This window comes from Emydura macquarii, unplaced genomic scaffold, assembly GCF_026122565.2.
Source record: "Emydura macquarii macquarii isolate MOO-44397 ecotype Brisbane River unplaced genomic scaffold, CSIRO-AGI_Emac_v2 contig_2676, whole genome shotgun sequence".
Classification (NCBI taxonomy): Eukaryota; Metazoa; Chordata; order Testudines; family Chelidae; genus Emydura; species Emydura macquarii.
This window is the reverse complement of record NW_027132813.1, coordinates 19,479,242-19,495,193: the sequence shown is the minus strand read 5'-3', so window position 1 is coordinate 19,495,193 and position 15,952 is coordinate 19,479,242. Positions and strand designations below refer to the sequence as shown.

At 42.6% G+C, this 15,952-nt stretch overlaps 1 protein-coding gene across 1 annotated transcript in view; it reads right to left on the bottom strand.

Moving 5' to 3' along the window:
* Positions 1–15,270, bottom strand: part of KCNH1 (potassium voltage-gated channel subfamily H member 1) — a 284,487-nt gene extending 269,217 nt beyond the window's left edge. Inside the window, exon 1 of the mRNA XM_067565018.1 lies at positions 15,192–15,270. Within this exon, the coding sequence (XP_067421119.1) occupies positions 15,192–15,270 (79 nt within the window). The remainder of the gene's footprint in view (positions 1–15,191) is intronic.
* Between the last annotated feature and the right edge of the window lie 682 nt (positions 15,271–15,952).

Sequence of the window (15,952 nt, the reverse complement as noted above, 5' to 3'; positions counted from 1 at the left end):
ACTCAGTAGCCCCTCCTATTGCCTGCGCCCTTTGCTGTTGTTTATGATGACCTACGTGGGACAGATGCAAACACCCTTTTTCATGGCATACAGGTTCTAGAGCCCCATTAGCAGACTGAACATGGTGCTTAGTGATACCATTCGTGCCATGGTGAATTTCACCCAGCATGAATATAGTGAACAGGAGTCAAGCCTTAATGGTTACTGGACACTGCTTTTGTATAACTGATATTTCATTCAAATAATTAGCACATTGACTATTGTGCATACAGCCAAATTCTCACTACCTTGGACCTTGTGCAGTCAGCTACATCTGTGCAAACAAAGTGAGATCAAAATGCTATCTTCTGCATGATTGAGTGGAGCAATCTAATTTGCTATCATTTTAGCATCAACATCTTGCAGGTGCAAATGATGACACAAGAAGCCAGGCAGGGGAGAATCAGACCCATCATCTTTATGAAGACTGTGAAGAACCCAAGTTAATTTAAACAGTGAAAAGGTTATCTAGTTCTCCATATTTGTATTTAAAGCACACTCTGGCTGATAAATGTATTTATGTCTGTCAATGATTCCTGAAAGTGAAAGACAAAACAATTTAATTGTGGGATTTTATTTTTAATTTCCTTTTCAAAATTTTGTAACAAGCATAAGATAGATGGCGAAAAGTTTTTTTAAATTTAAACCTACTTCCATGACCAATTCTACTTACAATAGGAGAAGTATCTTTATACACACACTTTAGAGTGAAATATACTGGTAATATTTCTACAGGACATTTTAACTGCTTTGTCTCTCACAATTCATTTTAAATACCATGGTTTTTCTTAGCAAAAGCAGCTTGTTCCAGAAGCAATACAGGTACTTTACCCCTTATTATGATTCACTAAGTTAAGTTGCTTCTTCTCATTGTTTTCGCCTTAAAAAAAAAAAACACACTCCAAAGTACTTTGATTAAACTATGAACACTGCACTATCAGGATACATTTTTTTTTAAATCAACACGAAACATGAAAAGCAGCAGTGAAATATACAAATGTGAACTTCAGGTCACATTCTGTCTCAACATCAATTATTTTGATGACTTTGCCCATTCATTTTAGTTTGACTATCATCTTCCCTTCCCAAAGGGGAAATTCTACTCTCAGAGCTGTGTACAGGGACTCCTATTAATTTATATGGTGGCTCTCCCCATTCATCTGAGCGCAGTACTTGGCTCCCGGTTAAGAAGTTCTATAACTGGAGACCTGAATCTAAGGTACTTCTATGCCCCTCTATCCCATTACTGTCACATCTGAGTGCTTCACAGTCACAACACAACACTGTTATTCCTGTTTGAGAGATGAGGAGTTAAGTGACTTGCCCAAGGTCACACAGGAAGTCAGTGGTGGAGCAGAGAACTGAACCCACGTCTGCCAAGTTGCAGGTCAGCACCACAATCATTGGATGATCCTTCCTTTCCTTGTCCAGTTCTATTGTCCCACTCTATTCGTGCTCACAAGGTGAGAAATCCACCTGTTGGTGAAAAGCCCACACAAAGCCCTGCACGCTATGGAAACCTCCGACTACCCCACGGCAGGGATGTGGAAGCACAGCCATACAATGAGCTGATGGAGCCCCCCATGCACCAGGAAGGTCAGCTGTGTACTAGCTGTAAATGGGATGGAGAGCTGGAAGCAGGCTGCACAAGGCTACTGGGTATTTGCCAGTGTGAATCCATTGGCCAGAAAGCTTGATGCAGGTAGCAGAGAGGGGCAGCTGCACCCCAGCATCCTACACACTAGGTTTGGAGAGGAGTCCCATCCCACCACGCCCTGCTTGCTTCCCTGTACATAGCTCGTGCCCACAGTTTGTGGGCTGGTGGATTTCACCCTCATAGCAGAGAATGGAGTCCCGCAGAAAAATACGAGCTACTCTGCTTTCAACCGTACAGCCCTCCTCTCCCTGTTCCACCTGCCACAAAGTGGGTTTGCGGTCATTTGGGGCTGGCTCTTGCTGGCCTTCCATGTGTGTAACCCAGCAGGCTTCTCAGCTGAGAAGGGTTTTGCCTTTGCAAAGGACTGCAGGATAGGGCCCAAAACAGGGACTCCTATGCATCACCTACCCTGCACGGTTCCTTCTGATCAATAGCCCCTAGGTTGGCGGTTCCCAAACTGTGAGTCAGGACCCCAAATGGGGTCGCAGCAATCCTTAGTATGTGGTGGACGCCATGCTATCTGGGGTCCCGGCCAGAAATACTTCATTAAAATGGGGCCGTGATGATAAAAAATATGGGGACCCCGGCCCTAGGCAGAAGGACTGTGCTCAGCCAACAGCCCCAGGGCCACAGTCTATGCTCAGTTGCACTGATTTGACTTTACGTTTCTGAGAGGTCTCTGACAAGACATTGCTTTGAAACAGCTCATAATCGGTTAAGCAGCCACTCCTTAGCATAAGACGATATCACACTACATCCACTGAGGCAAGCCTTGCCTTCCTGCCCACGGGAGCACATGCCCTGGAGGCCGTGGAACAGCTGTGGGGCTGCTGTACAGCAGGACCTCTGTGTATCAGGGAACAGCTCCTTGCAGACTTCCAAGAGGGCATAGGAGACTGAGAGACCAGGAAAAGAACAGGCAAGAGGAAGGATGTGATTAGACAAAACCACAGGTCACTATTTATACAGAGTGTGTAAAATACTCACAGGAGCTGTTGAAGCCCTGAGGGTATAGAAGTGGCCCTTTGGCAGCTCTTTAAGAGGCTTTACCTTCCACACCACCCAAGGAGATCTCCCAGACCACTGACTTGGGCTGCTCCCAGGGACAAGATTTACCCATGATATGAATTATGGGCACTATTTCCAAACAGGAATAGACAGCCCAGGAACATATGACATACACAAAGCCCTAGTCCGGGGGCATCATAATGTTTGGGAAATGGAGCTCTCAAATCCCAAGCAGTCACAGTCACTAATGGTCCAGTCTGGCTGAGGAGCACTCAGCAGGAGTCAAGAGCTGAGAGCAAAGGTGCCCCTAAGCCATCCTTCCCTGCCCCCACCCCCAGTCCTGGAGCTGGCTGGGCACCAATCCAATCCACAGCATAGATTAGAGCTGCTTTCATTTCTTCCAGCTCCCCCTAAGAGCCATTATTGCAGCTGGATGAAGGGGTGCCCAGACACACCTCTTTTAAGGGGCCAGGCCCTCTGTGCCAATGCCCAGGAGGGGAGGAGACATAGGAACCTCTATGCCAGGGAGGTGCAGGGGGAGGAGAGGGACAATCCTCTGCTGGCAACTTAATCTGTGTTTAGGGCTGTTCTGCACCGGGGGAAGGTTGCAAAACACGTTGGTGAATCAGGCCCAAGGTTTTACCACAACGCTAATTTGGCCACATAGCATTCCCTACATATCGCTCCAGTGGCATAGAAAGGCTGTGCAGGAGAAGCAACCAGCAGGTGAGAACGCCCCTAGCCCAGGTACTGGCTGTAAGACCCCTACACTGCCCCCTTGTAATCCCCAGGAAGGGTGAACTGGGAGCACTATGGGGATTCTAGGTTGCGCTACAACAGGCAGTCTGCAACATCCTGAATCCATAAGGCACAAAGCTCCTGAAGATGCAGCACAAGATCAGACCCAATCTCCTCCTGCTTCAACAACTGACAATTCTTCTATCCAAAGAGATGCACAGCTACTCACTCAAGCAGACCCACAGCAGTCATCCCATAAAGATCTGTGGCACCGTGAAGACAATAGAACTATTTGCCTGAGTAAGAACCGCTTGGGTGAGTAGGTTATGTAGTATTGGGACCTAAGAGCACAGGTAACCACTTTGTGGTCACACTCCTATGTATGGAATGCAACATCACCTCACCCGTGTTAGCCCCAAGTTACTATGACAACTCTTCATAGGTCTTCAGTGGAGTTTGAACCCCAGATGTTCAGTGCTAAAAGCATGGGCCTCTACATTTCAGGTAAAAAGTAACCCTCTTAGCTGATATCAGTAGCAGGCTCTTATCCTATCTGCAGGCATAGTACACAGCGTTATCTTAATTAGCTGGGCACTGAACAGCATAGATGACATGTCACAGCCAATGGCAGACTGCCACATGATTTGGAATGTTATGAAGGCCAAAAGTATAACTGGGTTCAAAACAGAATTAGGTACAGTTCATGGAGGATAGGTCCATCAATGGCTATTAGCCAAGATGGGTCAGGGATGAAAAACACCATGAAAAAGAACCATAAACTTCTAACCGTCAGAAGCTGGGACTGGGTGACGGGGATCGATCACTCAATAAATTGCTCTGTTCTGTTAGTTTCCTCTGACGCATCTGGCACCAGCCAATGTCAGAAGACAGGATACTGAGTTAGATGGACAAATTGGTTTGACCCTGTTTGGCCATTCTTATGTTTTCATGTCCCTGAAATAGGTGTAATTTGCTACAAAATGCTACCACTCCCTTGTTTGTGAAAAAATAGTATGTAACAATCATGGAATTAACAACTACACCAAAAAGCATAAACGTAAAGAGTAAATTTACGTTTGCCAGGCAACCTTAGTTCTGCTATTTCCAAAGTTGTTGAGCACTTGACTTTGCTACCTGAATTTTTTTTAACATAGGATTTTGTTTTTCATTTTTGAGAGAGAATACAGTTATAGAAATAAAGTGTGCCCTATTTATTACCTCTCTCAAAACCTCTACAGTCAGAGAGAGTTTGCACTGGTGATTCCCATAAAGCAGTTATTTACTTGATCATTTTAATTCAGGTTTATCCCTACATTGTGCAGACCTCATTTTCCTCAGCGGTGTAAATTAGGAGTAACTATCAAAGTCAATGGGGATATATTGGTGTAAAACCAATGAGAGATCAGAATAAGGCCCAACATTTAGACAACTTTGTAAGGAATGTCATCTTCTGAAAAGAATTTGAATAATTTATTTAACAATTTATTTGCCCATAAGTGACTTAGAGCCTAAACCTCAGATGCAGAATGGAGGGACACACCCACTGATCACAACATTTTTGTCTGAACATCAAGTGCAGTACCGGGGCCTCAAGAAAATATTAATCTGTTCAAAGGCCAGCAGCAACTTGTACTGCTGCATAGGTATCAATGTAGCAAAGTAGAGCCAATGGGATAATGTGCTGCTCTCACAGCCATGCTACTCTATGGGGTCAATGAAGTTGCACAGATGCACATTTTGACTCAGTATCTGTTGTGCTCATTTCTTGGGTGGGAATGGGTTGATACTTAAACATCCCATTAAGTTACCTGATTTGCCATGTTAAAATGAATTGTCTGTGCTGAGTCATGAAACCTGGAGCCGTTGTAATGTAAGTCTTCAATATTCTGCCTCTATTTTCAGATACAACCTGGTTCTATTGCAATACAAAACTACTTATTATAAGTCAAGGCCTTCTAAATATGGTCATTTGTGTGTGTGTGTGTATATATATATATATATATATATATATATATATATATTAATTATACATAAGGTTCGCATAATAGAATATACCCTCAGTAAAGTGTGTGTCTACACTGCCGGCTCTGTGGGGACTGATGCAGCCGGATCGATTGAGCAGGCTGTCATTTGTGTGTGTGTGTGTGTATATATATATATTTAATTATACATAAGGTTCGCATAATAGAATATACCCTCAGTAAAGTGTGTGTCTACACTGCCGGCTCTGTGGGGACTGATGCAGCCGGATCGATTGAGCAGGCTGTGAAGACCAGGCCAGAGACAAAAAGGGTTTTAAAAGACTCTACAATTGCTAGGGCATAAGCAAAACTACAGTGCAATGCACAGATTTCAACATTGCAATCTAAGCTTACTATTTGCACAGAGCATGGTACAATGACAGGCTGAAAAGAATTGTAGAAAATGTGTTTCATCATACTTACCAAAAAAAACCAAACACACTAACTAAAACAACTTCAAGTGACTCAGTTTGAACAATTACCCAAAACAAAAGCTTATTTCACCCAGCAGTTCATACAGAGATTAATAGTTCCATGCCAACATTTGTTATTTTACATTGCCATAGTAAATATTTCACAATAGGTCTCTATCACCAGAAGAGTTTCAACAGCAAAGAGCAATACATCCCACCAACAGTAATAACCCCTAGCACTTTTGATGATTACATATCTTTAGAAAGATAGTCAAATAACTAATCAAGTCTACAAAATATCTTTTTGAAAAGAAATAAAGATGTTTGAAAACCATTTTCCCCTTCATATATTAACAGAAATTGGTACAGAACAATGGAGAAGTAATGGCTGAAATGGACAGAAAGCATGGAAGCTGTCGTGTCTATTGTCCATAGCATCATTCTGTACCTATCTATCTATGAGATAATGTTCAGACTGAAAGTTAAAAAAAAAAAAAAAAAAAAAGCATGTTAAAAGCAAGTGTGGCATCTGGAATGAAGCAACTTTCCAAAATTAAACTTGTCAATAAAATTAATGTTAAAAATTTACCCTATACAAAGCTGCAAAAGCCATATAAATTAACTTTTTTAAAAAAACCAAAAAATCAAAGATAACGTTAAACAACTAAATGATGAAGTCCCATGGTTAGTGTCTTTCCCCTTCAGGTCTTAAAAAGAAACTCAGTGAAGAGCTTGTTTGGGGGTCAGGTCTTCTGACAGTTTAAAATGAACTACTTGATTTACTGATATTTTCAGACATCAAGAGATTTAAGAGCATTTGACCAGACCTAACTTTGTGCACAGCCTTAATGATATGTATTACAAAAATGCATTAACAAATTCTCTAACAAACAGATTTCATTAAGATTTGTTTTATGATCTTGTTCTAGGATTTAATACAGAGATGGATTGATGAGTTGAATTACTACTGTGGAACTTTTGGGGCTTAAAGAACATTAATTTTAAAATGCATATCTATCATCCTTATGTTTTAGTCTTTTTTCTTACCACTTTATCTATAAAAGTTATTTTAAGAAGATCAGGTCATACATTTCCAAAGACTATAAAAAATTAGAAGCTGTTAGCTTAGCAATAACTAGCAAGAAAAAATTTCAGTACTCAAATTGGGCAAAATATTGGAATAACATTAGCTTGCCATAAAAGTAAAAAGATATGTTGCAAACTCCGGGTCTGTCTGGCTCCCAATGAAGTTAAGAGTTTTGCCATGGACTTCGAGAGGAGCAAGATCCAGCAAGAGCAAGGTTTCCTTACAGAGGTCCTGATTCAGCAAGATACAGGAATAAGTTCTTACATGAAGCCAAGGAGGGATTGATTACTCACATGCTTAAATACTTTGTAAATCAGGGCCACTAGGCCCAATCTAAAGACATACTCAAGCAAAATATTGCATTGGATGGAATCTTGCCCATCCAGCCTCGCAGGATTGGGTACTTAAGGAACATCAGTTTTATGCATTTGCCTTTAATATATAGTGAGTTTGTTCATGTATCGGATGCCTACTTTGTTTAGGTGAAATTCACTTTGCCTTATGTAGGTGTAGTGACATAGACTGGAGAGAAGTAAAATCCACTTCCCAGCCAACACCACTCCACAGATTCTACTGCACTTTGAGGTGAAATAACAGCCTTCTCTGCCACTTCATTAGGATATTAGGTCCCTATGGCCACATAATTGAAGACCCCACTGGGCCAGTGCCACCTCTGCAGTGGCCTACATGGGGTTAGCCTGGAGACCTTTGAAACCAATGGAGTTATAATGCCTTAAACCAGTGTAAAGGAATGGAAAAACAAACAAACAAACAAACAAGGTGTGTGTCTGCTCCAGCTTTCCCGTTAGTCCCTCTGGGGACTTTAACTGGCGTAGACATTCTTCCACAGATGCTCCACAGCAAAGTCAATACCTCCTTCCACCTGCAACACTTGTTTAAAGGTTAACTTTGTTCATTTCAGCAGTTTATGCATTGGCGATACTCACTGAAATGTGTAGCAATATGGAACAGAACCTCATTCAGTCATGCTATAATGAAATTCAGAAGCAGTACAAAGCACACGTAACCATTTCACTTCTCAAAGTACAGCTTAAGTGGCACAAAATCTATGTGCCAGCCCACTGCACAGAGTGAATTTCACCTACTAATGGTTGGGAGACATTGGAGATGATCAAAATTTGTGAATTAGCAGAAACAGATACATGATAAAAAAGGAAAAGTCCAGTGTACCCCAAATTATACTCTATGAATTTATTTTGAAAACTCAAGTTTAGTTTAATTTATGAAAATACTTTATTAATTATTATTATTAAAATATCTGAATTGTAGTGCACATAGAAGCCCCAATCATGAACCAGGGCCCCATTACGCTAGACACCGTACAAACAGTCTGTGTCCCAAAGATTTTACCATCTCAGTAAATATTTCATAGTATAAACAATTATCTGCATAACTTGTAAAAGTAAGTCTTAGTAAAGTGAGATCAAAATGCAGCACTCTGCTGCTAGAGTCATATTGTCAGGTTAGGAAACAAGAAAAAAGATCTTACGAAACTAACAACAATTTAGTTTATTAAAATGCAAAGAACTTTAGAAATCCAATTAGTTTTTCACTCTTTATGATGTTTCCTGTAGTATTTCTCACAGATTGAAGAGAATATAGCCTGGCCAGTTTCATTTTTATCTTGCTAGTTAATTTCTCTTACAGGTCTCATGTACTGGCCCAAAGTTGCAAGATCTGGTCTGCCGACAGTTCAATCAAATGCTTATCTGATTTTTAGTCATATCCATTGGTATTAATGATACAATCATGGAAACAATTCTGTCAGTCAGTATTTGTAAGAGTTTTTTTTTTTTTTTTTTTTTTTTTTAAAACTAGGTTTAGGACAAATTTGATTGGGCACTGTCCTATTAAATCTTTGCTGAGAAGAGGAGAGAGACCACTTCTGGGTGGGGGGGTTGAGATTTGTCTGATTCACGATGTGAGAATTAGGTCTGAATCCTTCAAAAGGAATTCACATGGGTTACTGAAGTCAGCAGGATTCTCCTGAGCAGGATAGGCCTTGGTGATGTTCTGCAGTACCAAGGAAAAAGCCTATTTATTAAATATGGCATAATCCACAGGACTGATTTCCGCTCCCACAGCACAACCCATGGAAGAAGTCTCTGTGCGGCTCCCTCTCACAGAGACCCTGCTACGTTCTTCTTTCAAGGGATATAGGATTTGCCCATGAACCTGATCAGGCCTGAGTGATCAAAGCAGATCTCAGAGGATCCACAGAAAGGGCAAACTTCACAGAGGCCCTGTGCTTCCAAACCCCTCTCTTCTCTCCCCAGGTTCTCTGACTATGCAGCTCCATTAAAGCAGTGTTATTAGGGACTCTGCCTGGCCTGGCCATGGGGGGTGGGTACCACAGAAGAGAGATTAGAACACCAGGCTACATTATTTTCCCCCCAGAAATCTTCCTGAAGGGTGCAGTGTGCTTCTCCTTGGCCCTACCTCTGCCTCCACCTCCAGACTCCGCTCCCTTCCTCCATGCAAAGCCTAAACCTGCAGAGCATCCTCTCTGAGGTCCAGAGGAGGATGTGAAGAGGGGGAATGATGTCCTGGAAATGGCTGAGCTACCCTTCAGCACAGGACAGGGGAGATCCACAAGTGAAGGGTCTCCTGCATCTGTGGGTCTAAGAGAGACTATCCAGGGCCATGCTATTTTCTTCAGCTTTCCAGATCAAGAAGGTCTGGGCAGACCAAAACACTTCTCAGTATCTCCTCCTCTCTGCTAATTAATTATGCTAACAACTTTGACCCAAATTAATGTTATCAGACCACATAGGAGATTTTACAGCCTGTTTGGGGAAGGGGGGAGGAGGAAAATATATGTAAATATCCATGCAAATGTGTCACATTAATATTGGCCTTTAGGGCTCGAGTTACCTGTGCATGAATGTAAGTGCTTTTATAATTACCTCAGCACTAAAAATATATAAAACCATGCCATGGGAAAGACATTTACCGATTTCTACCAAAATTTACCCTCTCGAAGCATGTATTGGCATTCTTAGCCCATCCAAACCTCCCCGTGAAGTCAATGGGTATGTAGGAATTGCTGGACTGGGCCCCTTGGACTAGATCTTCAGATCCAGTGAGCAAGAACAGGTGGCCCTCTAAGCGACCTTTCGCCTACCCAGCAGTCCCAGAACCGGGGGAATAGCAAGAGCCTTCAGTATGTCTTAGAGCAGCATAGCACTGCTCTAACTACTGCCATTAGGAGTAGCTCTCTAATCACCCCTATTACCTCTTTATTATGTGTATTACAGTAGTGCCTCAAGGCCACAACCAAAACCCCTTTGTGCTAGGCCCCAGTCTGAGGCAGATTTGAGTCAAAGGAGACTTAGGCAGAACCAAGAATCTGGACCTTGATGTATAAAATTTTGGCACATCCCTTTCAAACAAAAATATAAGATACATCTATGTTATTGCCTAAACATGATCTTACACAAGAACTGTTTATTTTGTTCTACAATTATTTGAATACAAAAGAATATACATAAGCATTTGGTGCACCTCTCATTTGCCTTATTATTTAGCACCATGTAGACTTCTCAATGTACAATAAGTAGTTGGTAAAAGATTTTTATATATGGGTAGATTCCTGGGTAATGGAGCAGAATGTGTACTCGGGTAAGTACGTCACTGTCTTTCAGCATATAAATAGATTAGAACATTTAGAAATATGGCAATTAGTTTTAGCTCAAGATCATTGTCAATCTTGTTTGCATAATACAAGTAGCTCAAAGTTTTATAGCTATTCGCTCTTCACATTGGTCTTAGGGTTGTATGACCTGAGCTGAGATCTGAAACAGATGTTTTTTAAATATTTTGTTTAGCTACATCTTCATAAGGTGCTCTTTTCTGGACAAAGGTCTAGTTTGGTGATGTATTTCCTTACTTTTATTGTTAACATTCAGAATAAATGTCTGCATTCAATTGAAATTCAGTGGTCAGACTATAGGGCCTGATTCTGCAGCCTTTATACACAGGCAAAACTCCCTCTGAACATAATGACAATTTTGCCTGAGTAAAGATTGCAAAAATCAGGTTTATAATTCTGTAAATTTAAAGGATTTTTCACTAGATTGATAAAGCATTAAAAATATCATTTTATAAACATTAGTTCACTATAACATACTGCACCATTTGAATGGAGTGCATTGGCTGCAGACTATGTTGTATACCACAGGAATGTTATGTTACCTCAGAAAAATTATGAATACGTCATTAGCAATATCCATCAGCAGCCTAGTGATTCCTTCCGTACTGAACTATTTTACAGCATAGGCAATTTTCATCCCACAGAATGCTCTGGCCCTTGTAGCTTTTTCACTTCTTCAGAACCAACAGGAAAAAAAATCTTTTGTCCACCAAGATTAAGTCATGGCACAACATTTATTTTTCTAGCTGGAAATGGGTAATCCAGAAGCACCATTTTAAAATATTAAATGTAAGACAATCTGTTCACAAGCAGAATTGTAAACAACATGCGTATGGGGCAGTGTATGCTTACGCCATCCTGGAAGCAGCTTAGGGAAGGGATTCCTCCTGGCTCCAGTGTGAGGGAAGTAATTTACTGTAGCTCTTTAGAGGTAAACTCTTCCTTTCACCCTGGCTCAGCCCTCTGGCTGGCATGTAAGAAAGCAGACCCAATGCTCCACCATCTTCTCACTATTCTCAGCCCTCTCCTAGACAGGGCTGGGGAGATAGCAGAGAGAGCAGGTCTACAGGGTCACTGCTGCACCTGGAGTGGCAACTCAGGGTTGGGGAGGTACTTGCGCTCCCTTATCCCTAAATCACTGCACCTGGGAGTACAGCCTTCCTTCAGAAGGCACACTAAAGAGATGAGCAAAATACTAAACCAGAATGAAAAAACCTGAACATGCATGCACAATAAATTTAAAACCACCAGTTCCCCCAGACACTTATATTCCTTTATGAGCTATACTTGGCAATGGAGACATGTCAGCTTTCAAGCTTTGCACCTTATATGAAATGCTGTTCATAGAATTATTGTAAACTAATGGTGAAGTGGCATAATTACTTGTGTGTTTTGATTATTGCTTCCAATAAATGGTTGCATCTAATTGCTTATTTATTGCTATATAGTCTCATTTAGGTAGCTTCTCTCTCTCTCTCTCTCTAAAAAGAGTACAAATATGGTCCTCAATTTGTATCTCTGATATAAAGTGAGAGGGAGCCATTCTACCCTCCCTGCATAACAAGGTCTATGTGCATCACACCAATTAGTCATAGAACTGACATTAATGCTAAGTCCCCCACATTTCAGTGGGAGAACACAGACTGTCAAGAGCATGCACTTGTGTACGTGTATCCACTCAATATTTGGAGGCAGTGTGTAACCTGCTCTGAGCTGCCAGTTCAGTAGTAGCTTGATAATATTCCCAACATTTCAGTGGCAAATTTCATCATTATATATTTATTTCCTGTGGGTCAGATTGTGACCCAGCCTGATGTGACAGAGCAGGAGAATAAAAGGGAAGCAAAACCTTAACTTTCTTATGGCCACTTTAGCTCCCCCTGCAACACAACTTGGGTATAGGATGCATAGCAGAGACTGCAGCACAGTATTCGCCTTCCAAGCACGTGGGCCAGGAGAAGGTTCAGGGGAAGAGGAAATGGAAGGAGCCTTGAATCCCCCATGCCCACTCCTCACACTGGCCAGCAGAGCTGAGCCAGCACAAGGTGGGAAGAGGACTGTACTAAATTACACCCTCTTAAGAGCAAGAAGGGAAGGGGTTGTAACCTGAGTCACAATTACTCCCCAAGGCTCTTCTTAGTGTGGTATAACTGTGTGCCATCCCTTCCTACAAAGTTGAGCCTAAAGGTTCAGTCTAGTATTATTACAGCCCTCATGAACTAATGCACACCTGAGAGCAGGGGGCCTGTCTTTTTATTTGTCCTGTGAAGCACCTTGTTCACCCACAGGACTACATAAATAATAATGCCAAGCTTACTTTTGACACTGCTTCAACTGATTGTGGGAGAGTAGAGATGGAAAATGACCAGTTCAGGCTGATTATTCAGCAAAATTGATAAGTCAATGGAGGAGCTGACTTTTCTAATGATGAAATTATTCAAGACTCAAGATAGTCTCTATTTTAAGTAATAGAAAGTGGAAGATTAAAGGTTCTATTTCACCACAGTCAGCCAGAAGATTTTGTTTTTGAACAACAGGATTTTCAGTAAGGATGGATAATATACTGTATTCTTAAGAACAAAAGAAAAAAAATCAAGTATTTCTCTAGGAAGAGAGTGGGGGAAGGCAACCTATTTAGAGTGTCACAATTATGTGTGAAGATGCACTAGTAGTACCCAGATTCTTTTCACCTAGACTTTTCAAAAGGCTGCTTCCTCAATAAGAACCTCCAAGATTAAAAAAAATAATAATGAAAAATCATTCCTTAGTGTCATTTGAGTTTCCAGCCACAGATCAAGTGAGGAATTGTCTTTTTTTGCTTTAATGTGGCTGATTTTTTAAAAATACTGTAATTCAATAATTGTGTTTTCTTGATGTGGGGCCTAATTCTATACACACTAACTTATCCAAGAACTCCTTAAATAGCTTAGTATCCCCAGTAAAGCGAATGGGAGTTAAAAATTGGTAGAACTTAAGCCAAGATCCTGCAAACGTGCATGTTCTTAGTTTTAAGTATTATGCATAATGTTTGCATGATTGAGGCTTTAAGGAAACAGCCTTTTAGTAAGTCTCAGCATGATCCAGATCACATATTCACATGCAATTGTGCAATTCCTAGACATTTGGCCTCTCCCCAGAATTTTCTGATTACTGTATTCTTAAAAAAATTATCCATCCTTGGCTCACAACATTGCAAATACTGTTTACATAAAGAAACTTCCAACTCAGCGAGGTAGACCTCCCATATCTTCCAACATGATTATTTAGGGGTTTTATATTCCCATCCTTCCCCCCCCCCCAACCATCTTGAATTTCTGAATCATTTAGTCATTAAAAAGCAATTTCCCAGAACAAAAGAATTTCCCTGACAGTCAATTGACTTTTTACATCTACTAGATTCCCTTGAAGTCCATGGGATTACTTGGATGAGCGTGGACTACTCGAATGAATAAATTCGGCAGAATCAGGCCCATAGTTTGGCTGATAGTCCTTCTGTCACTAAATGTCAAAACTATAACATTTTCAGTATTCACCTTAAAAGGCTAACACCTATTCACTCATTACTAATGCAGAAGTGACAGGCAGCTATTTAGATCTAATAGACAAGGGTGTTGAATGGCTGGTATATGGGATTTGAGTTAAACACAGCAGTGTGTGCAGTATAAAGATGAATGGGAAAGAAATATACCCTCCCCCCTCCTTAGACACACAGACACTTGCTGTGTCCTCGATTTAAACCGAACCATGGCTCAAATCTGTGATTACAGCAGCACCTGAACTCTATCATCCTGGCTGCCGCCTGATCTGAGAGAGAGAAGAGATTTAAACCAACAGCTAAGAGATGTCCTGGAAAACACATTAAAACTAAGGTTATTGCCAGCTACCAAACGGTAGCGAGCCCCGCGAAGACAGGCTCCTTGGTTTGCATGGCACTGAAGCAGCACGTCCCACTGGAAAGGAAGGATGCGGCCCATGAACAAGGAGGGCAACACCAGCGACGTGGGAGAGGCTTGAGGAAGGGCTTTGGGTCCAGTCCCAGCTGTGAGGAGAGGGAGATGAGGCGTCTCCCACTGAGTATGGCAGAGTCTTCATTTGGGCAGCATCCAGGCAGCTCCAGAGCATGCTCGAGCCGCTCTCCCCCAAGCCCCTTTCACATCCCTACAGCAGACACCGAGCCCTGCAGATAAGGATCCCCGGGTGCTAGATCATCAGTGTCTCATGCAACCCAAGAGCCTCGGCTCTCCCCGGCGCCGCCGCCACCCCGCATGATCACATCCGACTCTCCCCTCTACTTTCTGCAGGACTTTGAAAAGGCGTCGCAGGCGGGATCATTTCACCAGAGGCACCTGAATAAACCGCTTCATTAGAGCACCCCTGAGCAAGGCTGGTTCAAAGCCAATCGGGCAGCCACCGGCTGCAGAAAGGACTTGCGGTGTTTCCTTTGCCACTGACCCCCGGCGAGCCCAAAGCTCAGCATTTCTGATCGCCCCTGGGGAGCAGCTGCCGAGGCATCTCCCTTCCTTATACGTGCGGGTAAATGCAATCCTCCCCTTACCATTAGATCTTCGCACAATGTTCTCCAGGAAGGTGTTTTGAGGCGCCACCAGCCCCCTCCTGCCCCCAGACATAGCCATGTCTTCTGGAGTCCAGTGCGGAGGCTTTGATCAGGGCTGCGCGAAGCTAAGCGCTCCCACTCCACTCTCTTCCCGCTCTGAGCGCATCATGCTCTCCGCTGGGACCTCACCGGCTTTGCAGCATCAGCTTCTACAGCCACCCACCCTCCCACTGCATCCCTGCTGCCGCCGGCCGCCTGGACCGGTCCGGCAGCGCCCTCTGCTGAGCACAAACTCACCCATTCCCCACCGAGGTGCTGATGCTCCGGCTGAGAGCGCCAGGTTGCTGGATGAGGTAAGCGACATCTGTACTGCAGTGCCCTCATCTGGGCACAAAGAAATATGGCACTGGCTAAGGCGCCTGCGGCCCGACTTCCCTTCGGCAGGCAGAAAGCCAGTGTAAAGAGAAGGGAAGCCCTAACGACACACTGGTAGCCTTTAACCTGCACTGGGGTCAGCAAGTTCACAGCACAGCTGCGCCACTTCATAGTTTAAAGTAAAAATCATGGGAAAGTCAGGGCTCCTCCATGATTCAAACCCCACACATCAATTTCAGCTGAATTTGCTTTGAATTATAAAGGATCCTTCAAACCAGTCAGGCAAAGCTTAGGGCATGAACCTAGCCAGACAAGCCGCAGGGGTTGAGTCATTCCCCACAACCCTGTAAATCAGGAATAGCTCCAGCGGAGTTACACCATTGTAA